Below are 14,190 nucleotides of genomic sequence, written 5' to 3' on the forward strand. Positions count from 1 at the left end.
GGGTGCATCCTTCATTAGCTTGTCTCTTGTTGTAGAAGGCCACAGTTTTTTAGTGTGGGATTTGGGGCTTTTTTGTTTATATCATGGAAAGGTTTACTTAAACGCACCTTACTAGTCTTTGCCCTCTAGCTGCTGGTTTGATCCTACCAGTCTCCAAATTGTTTTATATGCTGCTGGCAGGCTGGCTAATACAAGGTGCAACAGGCTGCTCTGGTGCACCACGGGGAAAGCTCAGCATCTTGCTGGCTTGGGCTGGTCCCCACCAGCTGTCACCACAGGCAGGACGGGACAGTGGGAGCAAAGGGACTAGTGCAGCCAAGAGACAGGAGGAAGGTGAAGGGATGAATGAGCTGAAGAGTGCAGGCTCAAACTCTGGCATTCTTTGCGTAGCCCTCAAGAACTGTTCTGAAGAGCTTTTCTCTTCTTTCAAAACCAGATTATTAATTTTTTTATGTTTAAGCGTTTTATTGTTTATATTTTAACTACTCAGTCACTGGTTTTAGGGATCTGTCATAAAGCCATGCTAGCTCATTAGGTAAAGTGTTGGTTAAGGAGGCAGTGCTACATGGAAAGGCGGAACAAATTTAAGTCATGGTTTCCTTTTTCTGTGACCCTTGTCTCCATGTTGTGGGCAAACAGGCATTTTTATATAAGGTGACACCTAGAGACTTAGGAGCGTGGTTTGATTTTCTGTGTAAACTAGGGCAAATTTCTTACTGCCTTTCTAAAGTATATAATGGAGACATTGTTGCTGTTGTAGCCATTGCTTTTTCTTGTCTGTTTTAGAGTGCAAGTCCTTGGGAGGAGGGACTGATACATACATGCGAACAAACATAATGGCAGCACTTGGCATGCTATGATCCTGATCTTAGCATTCCTGAAACAGGAGTACTAACCATGATCGCTTTTTAGTCAGTTGTTTAAAAAACAAACAAAACCCAACACCCCTTTCTTATTAAAATATAATTTATTAATGTATTGTAGTGTCGTGCTAAAAAAACACACTATCACCCCTTTTTTATTAAAATATAACTTATTAGCATATTGCAGTTTCATGTTATCTCAGTATTCAAACAGATGCAAGACGGTGTCTGCTTTTTTCATTTCTAATGCTTATATATATATCAAATGACAGGTCATGATTTTCTTTGAACAGTGAAGAACAAAACATACTACTGAAATAGTTGCAGGTTCTTTTACCTTAGTAGCATTATGGATGATTAAAACAATGAAAGTATATACTACTTTACATAATAGCCATAACTGGATAAGTAAAAGCGTTTGAGTTACCATGTTGTTTTTTTAAACTGCTGAAAAGTCAAAATATAATTTTAACTAATTTGTTCCAACTGCACATCCCTGTTATAACTTATTTACAGTCTATGCTCTGTGTGCATGCATATGTACATCTTACAGCATGATCTGGATAATGTAAACAAGATTCTAAATGTAGATGTTTAAAACAGGTAACTAACCAAATTTCTCAACAATTTGATAGACCAATGCAGTTGTAAACAGTGAAAAATGGAAAATGTTCAGTGGCATTCTCTACAAAGGTCAGTTAAAATGTGGTACACAAAATATTTCTTAACAATGCGTTCAAACAGTGGCATCTTAACTGTGAAAAAGCAAGAATTACATTGCCGACTTAGTTGCTGTGGTAGGAATGATGTGGCATGTTGTGAAATTTTGGTTGGCTTGTGATTTATGGATGTTTTGTAATATTTTGCAGAATATGGTATGGGTGCTAGGTATTCTCTGAATAGAGGTAAAAGGCTGTAAATATAGACAAATCTGTCATGACTGATACGTTTAAAGCATGTAAGTCAATAGGTTGATTTTCTTCAGCTTTTTACTGACAATAGTTAAGAAAATTTGGTGGGGGTTATTTCTTCATGGGTTCAGTTCTGTCTTTTTCTGAACCAATTATGCATCTTCTTTACTATTCCTCTTATTATGCATTTTGCATGCTTTCTTCACTGTGATACATCCCCAAATGTTATTAAAAGGTTCTGTCTTAGAAATAGGAGGGTTTACGAAACTAGTTAGTATAACACATAAATGTGCCTCATTCAAACTTTAAAAACTGCTCTCACATTTTATCAAAATTTGCACATAATTTTAAACATGTTCTGTTAATACTGAAGGATTTAGTTATCCAATTTCAGTGTACACCTTTCTGAAATTATATGTTTTGTAACCCTTGGTCTTCTCTCTATTTTGTAAGATTCTCTTTAGTTATTCTGTTAGAAGTCTGGCTTCTACATCCTAGTTTCTGCATTAGTACATACACTAAGGTAAATATTTTCCACATTGGAAGAATGGAGTGGTCAATGCAGAGTAAACTTCTCCAAGTTGAATTTTCCATTTAAAAACAAAAGGCCGCTTTATGAGAAACAGGGATACTGGTACTTTTAAAAAGTTACTCCTTTGTGCTGAGGGTAAATGCTATTTTTCAGCCTGGACTTTTCTACTAGGCTCGGTCCTTATTCATAAATCATACCTTTACTCTGGCAAAAAAAATAAAACCAAACCCAACCAACCATACTCTAGTCTCACTAGCTTCAAGTGAATGAAAGTAGATTAGTCCATAGGTTAGATGTTTCCCTGCAAAATTAATGAATTGGTACCTTCTGTGGAGGACTGCTATTTTGAGAGCTAAAGAGGGAAAATACAGAGTATAATAATTCAGGAAAGTCTGCTGTTGTGCCTAGGTAATAAAAACTCTTGCATGTGTGATTTAAAAATGAGATGAAAAGCACGAGAAAACAAGTATGCTTTGAAATATTTGTCCTTTCTTGAAACTGTACTTTTACTAGGTATAACTCCTCTGTTGTACTGAATGATAAACGTAATTACAACTACATTTTATATGTAATTTCAGGTTGCTGTCAAAAAATGAAACATTATTATGTTTGGAATGAATATTTAAACACCTGGGAACATCCCACATAATTTACCTTATTATTTACATATTTTCTTCCCAGTTGTAATCTTTAATAATTTTGCATTCTGACTTTTTTGTCATTGATTGGTTTTCCCCTTTTTTCTTTGTCATTGCTACCTCTATTTCTGCAGGAACAAGTAGGTTATTGGTAAGTATTTCAACTAAATCAGACTTTACAAAGTTTTGCCTTAGTGAGGACTTATTTTTTTTTACCCTCACTTCTTTGGTAAAAACTTTGTAGATGACAGACCAGTTGTCTGTAAATGCTGTGCTTTCTCAGGTCTCCATTATCGCCTTGTTTGTGTAGTAGAGTAATAGTTTTCAGATTCTCTGAGAGACTTTGTCTTCTGCATGCTTTCAAGCAGCATCATTATCTGTGCTGTCTTCGAAGATGCTGCCTTCTCCTGGGGCTTGCTCCTTTGTTCCTTCTGTCTGCTGCGTTTCGAGTGCAGTGTTTACTTTGTCTCTCCCATTCCTTTTTTTCGCAAGACCTCGTATGCATTTTGGCCAGTTTGCTCAGAAGACTTCTCTGCGTCCAACAAGATGCTCTGTTTCACGTGTTCAGTTTAGTCATCCTTGTCAATCATTATTCAGCCATTTTCACATCATACCTCTTCCCTTTTAGCTATCATTAAATATCCTCTCAGCATGGTGTAGCCACCCTTTCCTCTCTTAGTATCATGCTTCATGTAATTTTAATCAGATTTGTTCATTGTACAGTACAAGTTTTCAAGATATTTATGTCTCTGCATTTTCAAAAAGTAGGACTTTGTTCTTTCTTCTGATCTTGGGGCAGGTCTTCTTATACTTCCTTTTAAATGATGTGATTTCTAATGGAAACTTTTTCTTTAACCCTAGTGTATTTTTAAAAGTAGTGACTTTACTGACAGTGTGAAGAAGAGGAGGGGGGTGTAGACAGACTTGTTCCCTGTACTTAAAAATTTGTAGTTATCTTGCCAAATTACTCAGTTACTCCAGAAGAGCCTACTTCTGGCAGTAGAACACCATTATCCTGTCTATCTTTCACAACTTCCATTGTGAAATAATGAGTGGAAAGACCTTTTGCAGGTGTTGGAGGAAAATATTGTTCCAGGCAATAAGAGAAAGCTGGAGGAGCAGAAAAATTAAGGAAGAAAGAAAAAAAAAAGTATAGTACAGGGGAGACTAGGAATGAGAGAGAAGAATTCTTCCTCATGGAACTGTGATAGGTGAGTAAGAAGAAAAAAAGCAATGGGAATATGTAATATCTCTAAGTAAGAGTTTTAAGACATTTCATTTGCATAAAGTTTTCAGACCTCCAAGCTGGCCTGCAGTGAGTTATTTGTCATCATCTGATAATACAAGAACTAAACTTGTTTGACAGGTTAAACTTACCTGCTGTGTGTAAATAAAATACGTTTGTGCCCCAAACTGTTGACCATGCCTTCTGGCCTACTTGCTTTCTGAATAAGGTAGTTGATTGGCCTCCAAAATGTGTCCGGTCTGGCTTAACTGCATATTCAGACAACTTTGTTGTCCTCCATACAGCTCCACCAGATTTCTTCAAAATGGCAAGAGCCCTGCTTGTGCAGAGAAACTTTGGAAATGGCGATAGGGCTAGTTTCTTCCCATACTACTGGTGTTACCCTGCCAGTGCGGCTAGAAGGGGCCATTGCTCTTATTTTTGCTTGCCAGAGATCTGAGGATGGGTAGACATAAGAGAGAGGGAAATCCTTCCTTTGTTGCACTTGATTCAGATTTTGGAAGGGAGTCACCACACGTGGATGAGAGAGAGAGAGAGAGAGAGAGAGAAAGTGTGTTCCCTTGGGTTCTCTTGCCTGCCCCCCTCCCTTGGGAAAGACTCTATGGAAATTAATGGTATTCTTCTGGGGAAAGTCTTGTTTATAAGTGGAGGGTTTGGTCACTGATTGAAAATAGACTTCTCAAATGTAGTAAGCAAAATTTTAAATTCATCTGGACTTAAGGTGTGGGTGGAGCCTGTCTGACATGAAAAGAGGCATGCCTTTACAACTGCAAAATGAAACTCCCAACATAAGTTTATAGTCACACTTTTTCTATCTTTGGCTGCTTCTGTTCTGTTGAGAAACTTGTGGTATGGATTTGTGCTGGGGTGTGTGGGGTGGTCACATCTGCAATGCAGTTACTAAAGTAGTATGTTAAAGAGTGAATTCATAACTTACAAGTCACTTCACAAACTGTTCTTGTTTTGTGTGCTTGTCAATTTGAAAGTGCAAAGACTCTAGGAGTATGGATGAAGAAGTCTTCAGCAGTCTCATTTGCCTTGACTGCAGGTCCCTATGGATGATGGGATGGGGGGGTAACATCCACCTGCAAACACAGGAGCTAAGAAGGTCTTTTCTCCTCCTTTTGTGGGGTGCTTGCATCAGTCTAAAACATCCCTCTTAAAAAGCTGTTCTTCTAATAACAGCTGTTCTTATTTTTGTATTAAGAGGTAAAATCAATCTTTCCCCAGGTCTTTCCTACCTGTACTTTCGTCTTCTTTTTTGCAAGATATTTTAGCATGGGGCTCTTTTTCTGTCTTTTAATGGTTATGCATCAGTTTCTAAAAATGTGCAACTGTCGTTTATAATCATCATCATGTTACTTTTACATTAGTATTAGACACCTGAAGTTGTGCAGTTGATAAAGGCTTTATGTATGAATGAGAAAATGTCTTGTTCAATTTCTCTTCATGCTGTACTGTGTTACTTTTCAGCGATTGATACTGAAGATCTCATTTTCCCAATTACCAAGATGAAGGGAGCTAAAAAGAAGTTATGTAGTAGGATTCTGTCTGTCTTAACTTCTGGTTTAGGAGATTAAATACTATCCACACATATCTTCTCTAATTATTCCATAAGTTCCTTAACTAAAATAAGTTTCAGGTTTGTTTTTATTCCTCATTTATATATCCCCCCTTTCCCACTCAGTGCTGTGGGAGCTCAAAGGAAGTACAAGAGAAAAATCCCTTGTGTCCCTCAAGGAATTAACAAGTGTATTTACTTGAGTTTTATGGCACAAAAGTGGGGAATAAAATCCCTCTAGATTATAAGCACAAAATCAGTAAGTGCTGAGAAGAAATTATTTGTGCTTATCCTGGTCCAGTTTCATAGAAAAGACAGAGTTTGGAACTTTGTATTGTTTTGAGGGAGTATTTCTTTATTTCTTTTCCATCTCCAGAAGTCTTTCCAGATGGTGCTGTGTTCTCCCAGCTTAGGCCATTGTCAGCATAGGGAAGAACTGGAAATTAGAGAACTAGATGTATCTTTTCACCAAGACACTTTCTCCCTTAATAAAAAAAATCTGTACATAAAATAGAGAACTTTCTCTGAATCGCCACTTGTATTGGGAGCTACAGCACCTAGAAATTCTTCTGTAGAGAGTTCCTTAGGAACTGGTAATGCTGTCTTTTATTTTACCTTCCAACTTAAAGACATTTTTAAAATGTCAATTCTCTGTTCTTGAGTTAGGTGTGAAATAATAGTCATATTCTCTTTGATGGTAAGGATAAAGTTGCCAGGTAAGATGGTAGCTGTGGTAAAGCAGTACACTTTCATGTATGTACAAAGCTTCACAGTTTTGAGCTTAAGGAATTATTCATCCTGTCTTTCCATTTCAGCTGTCTGAGGAGAAGAGGAGAATTCTGTGGCCACATAACTTTAATAGACCATGTAGTCTTTACTGGAGGGGTTTTTTTCTCTTCTTTAAGTTTTACAAAGTACTTTAGAGAAGGAGGGAGTAACAGAAGTTTGACTCGACCAGGACTGTTCTTACTTCACCAAGAATCTGAATTATTTCCACCTATTTTTCTGCTGTTCTTACAATCTCACTTCATGGTCCTCTACACAGTCGAATACGAAAGGAAGAAGTGGAAGAAGTAGAGGCATTAGACTCTGAGTTTAATAAAATATTTATGCTATTCTGCTTTATATTCTCATTAGCAAATTTAGTATGGTCTAGGTGAAAAAGTAGATGGATGCTGAAATAGTTGGAAAAAATACTGTAGCTGCTGTAGGAGAGCAGTTCAAGTATCACAGTGGTCTACTTTGGGTTCATTTTCAATCATCTTTTTTTGGAGGATGGGCACTTTAATAAAGGAAATATAATGCCAAACTCATAAGATCTGAAAGCATTATGGAGGGCAAAATTGGAGTTCATAATTGTTTTTAACATGTTAGGAAAGTGTTCATAATTGATTAAAAAAGACAAATAAGAATTATTAAATGTGAGGAGAAATGAAACCTACCACTAAAAATGGGACCTGGCTAGTAACAGTTCTGCTGAAGATTTGGGGATCGTTATAGGCCATGAGAGGAATAAGCCAATAATCTGTTGGTTTGTTTAAAATGTACATACCTATATACACACATGAAGGAGATATCTCTCTAGATAGATAGATCTATATACACCTAGCATAACAGAATGATGTGATAGGCAACTATTAATTTCTGCTTAGGATTTGTGAAGTCTTAGCCTGAAAGCTCTGCCCAGTTCCTGGCAATGCTGTATGTTACAGTTGGACAGAGTCCAGAGGACAGCAATAGGAATAAAAGGTTTGGGCATCAGGGCCTGTGAGGAAAGTAATATTAGAGTAACTATTTTTTTTTTTTCAGGCTGGGGAAAAAGATGAAGGGCACACATTTTCCAGTGTGAACATGTTTTTTTATATTGACGGCTCTTACCGCCTGTTTTCCATGTCTACTGAGCACATTAAGAAGTAATCAACTATTTTTCTAAGTGAAGGCTGCCAGATTAGAGATAAGATTTTTCTAACTCCCTAGGAGTAGCTGATCAGCATTCTAGGTTGTCTAGGATGACTTACTAAAAGTCTCTCACTAGTTGGTTTTTAAGGGTAGATTAAGTCCTCTAAGTATGTTTAACTCAGTCTCCCAGTATGGGATAGACTTGGTGACCTCTTGAGGTGCTTTCTAACACATTTCTCTGGTTATGTGAGGTCTTTTCTGTTTTCTGTGGGGATGGGATTATTTGTTTTGTTTTAGCATCATTACGCAGGCTTTATTTGTGTGACAGGAATCTTTCATACCACCCTCATACCATCATATTTACTGGATGCTGTGGTTCAAGATTGTCTATGCTTAGTTTTCTAAGTACTGGAGAACAAGTGCCAAGTATGTAAGTAACATTTGTCAGGCTTCTTTTTGTCAAATACATGATAGAAAATATGTGTATGCAAGGATTTCTCTTTTCTTATGACTTCTTTAAATATGAACCATTATCCATCTTATTTGAAAACACAGGGATACAAAACCCTAAAACACTACTTATGTTGCATGCTTATTTTAAAAGAACAGCTGCTGTCATTATACTTTCAGTTGGGTTTCGGCAGTGTTCCTGTTGAGATGTTTTCTGCTGAAAGTTACTCTGATCAGGCTGATGCACTCTTTTACATTGGTGCAGATTTTATTTGTGGTTACTTCTTGCTACAACTGTTTAATATTGACCAAAAGCATCATCCATTGTTCTGTGAAAGTCTAATACCACTTTAACGTGTTTTCTTTATGTGCAGTTCTGTGACACTCTACACTGTATTATCTGAAAGCTCTTAGCTCTTTTTTTTTTCCCCACCACAAAATAGATATTCCAGAATGAGTGCCAACACGATTTTGAAAAAAAAGAAAGAAAAAAAAATAATAGAGGCCCAGGAGTTTGTTATTTGTTGGATGGTTTTTGTTTGCTTCACTATGCACTGAACTGCAAGTTTAACAGTCTGATGTTTGCAAAGGAAGGCAAACACTGGAAGATACTAGTAAGAGGTTGAAATTGGTATGAGTAGAGGGAGTAGCCACCCATTGACCTGTCCCTGTGGACAGTTTCCAAGTCTGCCAGAGATGAAAGTTATGTGTTCAGTAGAGGGATGTGAGAGAAGACAGGATTTCTTGGAGAACTGGTGTTTTATTTGCAAAAAACGGAGTCGTCTTAGGAAAGTGATACATTCAAGAGAGAATGAGAGAGACAATTTCCCTCTAAAGATTTAAATTGTGCCACTTATGCAAGTTTAAGTATTCCAAACTTTCTGTGCCACCTTGGGATTTTCTAGTAGCTGTACTGCAACTGTCTGTTCTCGCTCTTTTGTTGTAATTGTACTTTTTCCCAGAATTATGGTTTTAAGTAATGTGTTACTTTCAGTATTGTGGCCAGAATTGTGACAGTAGATGATGAGAGCTTGTAAGAATTTGTCTTCCTGCCTCGTAAGCATGCAGTTGTAGAAGTCAGCTAGAGGCGTGTGGTAGCTCGGTGTTGGTACTCGGCTCTTTCCTGCTGTACAGAAAGAGAATGGGGTGAGAGGTGGTTCTTCCCCTGACTTAGGCTGTATCACAGACAATGTCCTCTCTGCTGTGGGAGAAGGAAGGACAGCTTTGCAGTGATATCCTGACAGTGACAATCCTAATACAAAGTTGACAGTTCCTCATTTTGCATGAGGATAAGGGATGCTGTGAAACAAAGACCTTCGTAAGAGCTGGATTTTTACCTAGAATTATACATTAGCTCTCTCCTTGTAAAGAATGAGAGGTTTAAGAGAACACTTTGTTTGTTTTGTTTTGTTTTTAAATTTTTAGAGGACACTTCACATGATGCCATCTCCTCTGTTGACTACTCCAGCTTTGTTGTCCAGATGTCATGAATGCATTGTTTATCTGCAAAACTCAGTAAAACAAGTCACGTAGAGCACAAGTTATTTTTGACCTGTTGCTGATTGTTAAAAGTCATGTGACACTTTCTTGAAGTTATCAGAATTGTTCCTTAAGACTGGTGGTAAAAACAAACATAGGCTATAAATGTTGTTAGCCTGCTGGGCAGTGGTACAATAGAGTCTTTGTTCTTACAGAGTACTTAATTGGAAACTAGGTCATGAAACTATTGGCTTCTGATTTGAGGAAAGGTGGGAAAATACCAGCTTTTCTTTAAGGACCTTTAACTGACTTGTGGGCAGCATTGATTGTTGACTTATATTTTCCAAATACAGTTAAAAATAAATATTGTGTCTACACTCAAAATATTTTGTTCTTTGGGGTTACAAAGAGAGTTGGAAATTGCCATTTCCTTCACACAAAACATACACTGTGTATCTCTTGGGGAAGATGGTTAAATCCAGGAGCTGGTTGTTGCAGCAGATCATTGTGAAGGAATGGAAAGTTGGATTTCACTTGCATTTGAAACATGTTTCACCAAGTGGTGTGAGCTCAAGGCTCTTTTTCTGCTGTTATGCTAATCTCGGGCATGCAGATGATGCTGGTCACTGGAAAAACATCTTTTCCACAAATTTACCTTTACCACTGGCAGCTAAGTTGGTCCATAAGGCTTAGTTAAGTGTGATGTCCTCTACTTTTTGGGTTCTTCAGTGTGCTGTTTTGCACACTGAGTAGAGCTACAGCAGTCAGATGTCCCAGACTTGCTGTGTCAGGAGGGTATTTGTAGTTGTTTTAACTATTACCTTCAGATCCTCCTTGACACTAGACAAGCCGCAAGATAGCGTATTGTTAAAATACTGCATTGCTAAAATGCAGACTGTTTGCTAGGTTTAGGTGCAGGTACATGGGAGTATAAGTGCATTCAGTTGAATACTCTAGGTGGATAACCAGAAAAATTTTTCACAGTTGTCTCTAAGTATGGTTTCAAGTAAAAGCATTATTATTATTACCATCATCATCATAATTTACCCAAACTCTCCCTATTGTTTTATTTGGATTTAAGTATTCCTTCCAAGCATTCCTTGGGTATGTACCTTCTTAATAACACTGTTAACTTTAGCAGTGGTTCTGAAGACCTATTGATGGTTTTCCCTGCCCCCTGTCCCTCCCAATTAGACGTGCTGATGACCCTAGGGAATAAGCTAGAAGGGTTCTGTCCAGAAAGCAGAGAGAATCTGTTAATGACTGTCCCGGTGCTTAACTAGCCGTGAACATGAATGTTAACTTGCTGTAATGCAAACAGTCCCTTCTGGCACAGCAGGACTCAGGCTGCAGCATATAAGGAAGTTATGTGCTTTTCACATCAAAATATCTTGCCAATTATGCCTTATAGAAGCATATAAATGAGAATACTGCATGGATCTTAGTAGCTTTTGACTAGGCTTAAGAGTCATCAGCTGCATTAGGCTGATAAAGGTTGAGAGAAAATTTACCCCAGGTCAGTTTCTGAAGAAAACTGTGACAAAACAGTTGTGGGTGGTTTTGAGTGTTTGGAGAACAGAGATACTAATTTCAATTTTAGTCATGTTGAGATGCAGCCTGTGGGAAGGAGGCTGCATGGCCGAAGGGTCATTGACAAAGCTTTCTACAAGTACATTAATCTTTTCAACTTGTTTTTTCCAAAAATGTGTTTGGCTGTGTATGCTTATTAACCTGTGGCCGTAACTGTTGTTTGTAAAGACGTAGGTTGGAGGAGGAGGGTTAAAAATAAGGAGAAAAAAGCAATACTTAAACTGAAGTGTAAGATTGACACAAAAAGAAACAGATGTGAATTGCTTATGACTAAAATGTGAAGAATCAGGACTGTACTTTATCTGAGGAAGTGGTTTCCAGTACATGTTCAGCTGCTGCTCAGAGTTCCTCATGGGTGTTACCAGTTGTCTGCTTTGACTTGTGTCCTATTAGCTGCACTAAAGAAATAAAAAACATTGCCTTGATAAATGAAATGCATTACTTCTATCAAGTACTAATGCTTCAGGTTAGTTGCTTGACCTACATCTGGATAATAATTAACAGTAAAGATCAAAATTCTCAGGCATCAGTAACTTGAAAGTGCAGCATCAAGTTTCTTGTCATTCTTGACTGAGTCAGTTTATTGTGAACTCCCAAGGTTAGAAGTATAAAGCAACGGGCAACAAACTAAAACATGTGGGAGCAGGCCCAGATGTGGATGTTGGTGGAAGGTGCAGTGGCCTTTTATACATGCCTGCATCGTTACTTTTCAACAGCATCAAAGAAAAAGTTGTTTCTTTGCACTGAGCATGGAATTAGATATTTTTGCCATAGATTGTCCTGTAGGTATACTCCTTAACAGCTGTTATGCATCAAGATCCCTGTTGGTGGCTTTTTGTCTCACTTATGTGTTAATTATTCAGCAGATCAAAATTAGTCAGACTTTTCTCAGACTTCTGTGGACTGTGAAACTTGCCCAACCGATCTTGTCTTTTAACTGGAAGACTGCTGTCTTTGGTAATGACATAAATTAAGGTGTTAAGCAGTTTTGTCATGGACTATTACGTAGTTGCATCACAATCCAGACTGTCTTAATTATTCTTTACCCCATACTGCCTCAGGCTGTGACCTCAAAAGCTAAACAAGGTCATGCTTGGCTAGGATGAGAGAAGTCGAACAAATTTAGTGCTACAGGAAATATTAGTGATTCAGTAGGTGAGGCAACACCCCTGAGTTAATGTTTTCCCTGTGCCCCAGACGGGTAAAAGATGCTGCAGCTTGAGTGCTAAGATGTAAAACTGAGATCCTTTGTTAAAGTTTCAGTGCTATTCCTGGTAAAAATGAAGATGGTAATTCAGGGCTCCTGCCCAAGTTCAGATTTTAATAGCTATGTTCTCTACACATTGCTAATTTCTGTTTTAGTAGAGTCATATTATCCTCTTGCTCCTGTCTTAAACTGTTCTTAGAGTTGTTGGGAAAGTTTGTGTTCCAGAGGTGCTGACATGTTTCCAGTTGGCAACAAATGAATTTGCAGAAACAATGGTCCATTCTGAGGTCTTTTGAAATCAAGGGAATTATATTCATGTAAGAAATGTCAGGTCAAAACTAGAAAGCTGCCAAACAATTTTATTTTCTTTCTTTTAATGTGGGCAGAATAGATTTTTGGCTTGAATATGTAATAGTTTATGCCTTGAATAAGTGTACTCACACTTAACATATTTTTATTTTCCTTAGGATTCAAGTGCCCTGTATGTTCAAAATTTGTATCTTCTGACGAAATGGATTTGCATCTTGTGATGTGTTTGACAAAACCAAGGATAACCTACAATGGTAAGAAAGAAGTAAGCTGATAATTATTTATTGATTTTAAACATTAGAGTGATAATGATTCTTTATTTAGAAAGATACTCTGGTAACTAGTTCAGTGGACTCAGAAATCATGTATGTTTTTTGCTTGTAGTTTATTTTTTCAAATTAATTCCGAAGAACTTCATCTTTTTTATACTGCATGCTAGTATAATTTACACTGTCGACTTGATCTGCAAGTGTAAAATTGCACGTACTTGAGCGCGGTTTTCTCATATTTTGACCACAAGATCAGACATTGGTCAGTGTGTGTTTAGTGCCCACTTGAGATATGTGTAGCTTAAATGTCCTCTCATCTAAGGACATCAAGTAGTGAGGCAGGTCAATCAGGTCCTCTTCAGGGGACATTATTAAGGACTGTTACTTGATGTATTGTGCATGTACACATTATTCAAGAAAACCCTTTCTTGAAGGTGCTGAAGAGCTTTCTTCTTCTGTAGCTGATTGTGTATGTGATACTTCATAAGGACTCGTAGTTATGTATGTTTTTGCTATTTCAGTGAAACTTGCTATTTTCAAAAGAATTGCCTGTGGCAGCTCTGTTTTTTCCCCTGCTGTTAAGCTCTCCTAGGCAACCTTTGATGCAAGGTAAACGGGACTTTTGCCACTGTTGGGATCAAGCCTTTCTATCACTGTGGCTTAGGCTGACGCTCAGTTCTATGGCAAGCACACACAAAGGTTTCAGAAAATTAGGAAGTAGAAAATCTTCCTGAAATCTTAGTGCCTACTTTGGCAGAGCCGCCCTACCATCAGGAAATTTTAAGTGCCTCCTGAACTAGCTTATTGCTCACCAGTCATCAGATGTGGAATATGTGATAACAGAATGCAGTCAGGAAGAAATTGTAGAGGAAAGGGAGTTGGACTCATTTTGGAGGTGCACAGCAACAGGTTGAGAGTCAGCGGTCACAAGTTGCATCAGAGAAAAATCTAATTCAATGTAAGGTAGAAATGCTACATAATGAAGGTGCTGAAACATAGTAGCAGGCACCTGAAGAGGTTGTGCAGCCTATGTTCTTGGGGATAATCAGAAATTGACTGAACAAGGCCCCAAGCAATTTAGTCTTAGTTCTGCTTTGAGTGAAGGGCTGGACCAGAAGACCTCCAGAGGTCCCTTCCAACATAAGTTATTTCTTGCGTAAATAACCTGCAGTGTTATGGGGTCTTTGACCCTCCTGGCACCTTGCTGTTATGGTACCCTACACTGGGGGTGGTGTG

General features: G+C 37.9%; 1 protein-coding gene across 2 annotated transcripts in view; it reads left to right on the forward strand.

Moving 5' to 3' along the window:
* The window catches only part of ZNRF2 (zinc and ring finger 2), a 60,706-nt gene that overhangs the window by 20,593 nt on the left and 25,923 nt on the right, over positions 1 to 14,190 (forward strand). For both annotated transcript variants that reach the window (XM_037383807.1, XM_037383808.1), the window contains exon 2: positions 12,844 to 12,939. In XM_037383807.1, coding sequence (XP_037239704.1) covers positions 12,844 to 12,939 — 96 coding nt within the window. The remainder of the gene's footprint in view (positions 1 to 12,843; positions 12,940 to 14,190) is intronic.

This window comes from Falco rusticolus, chromosome 4 (assembly GCF_015220075.1).
Source record: "Falco rusticolus isolate bFalRus1 chromosome 4, bFalRus1.pri, whole genome shotgun sequence".
Taxonomy (NCBI): Eukaryota; Metazoa; Chordata; class Aves; order Falconiformes; family Falconidae; genus Falco; species Falco rusticolus.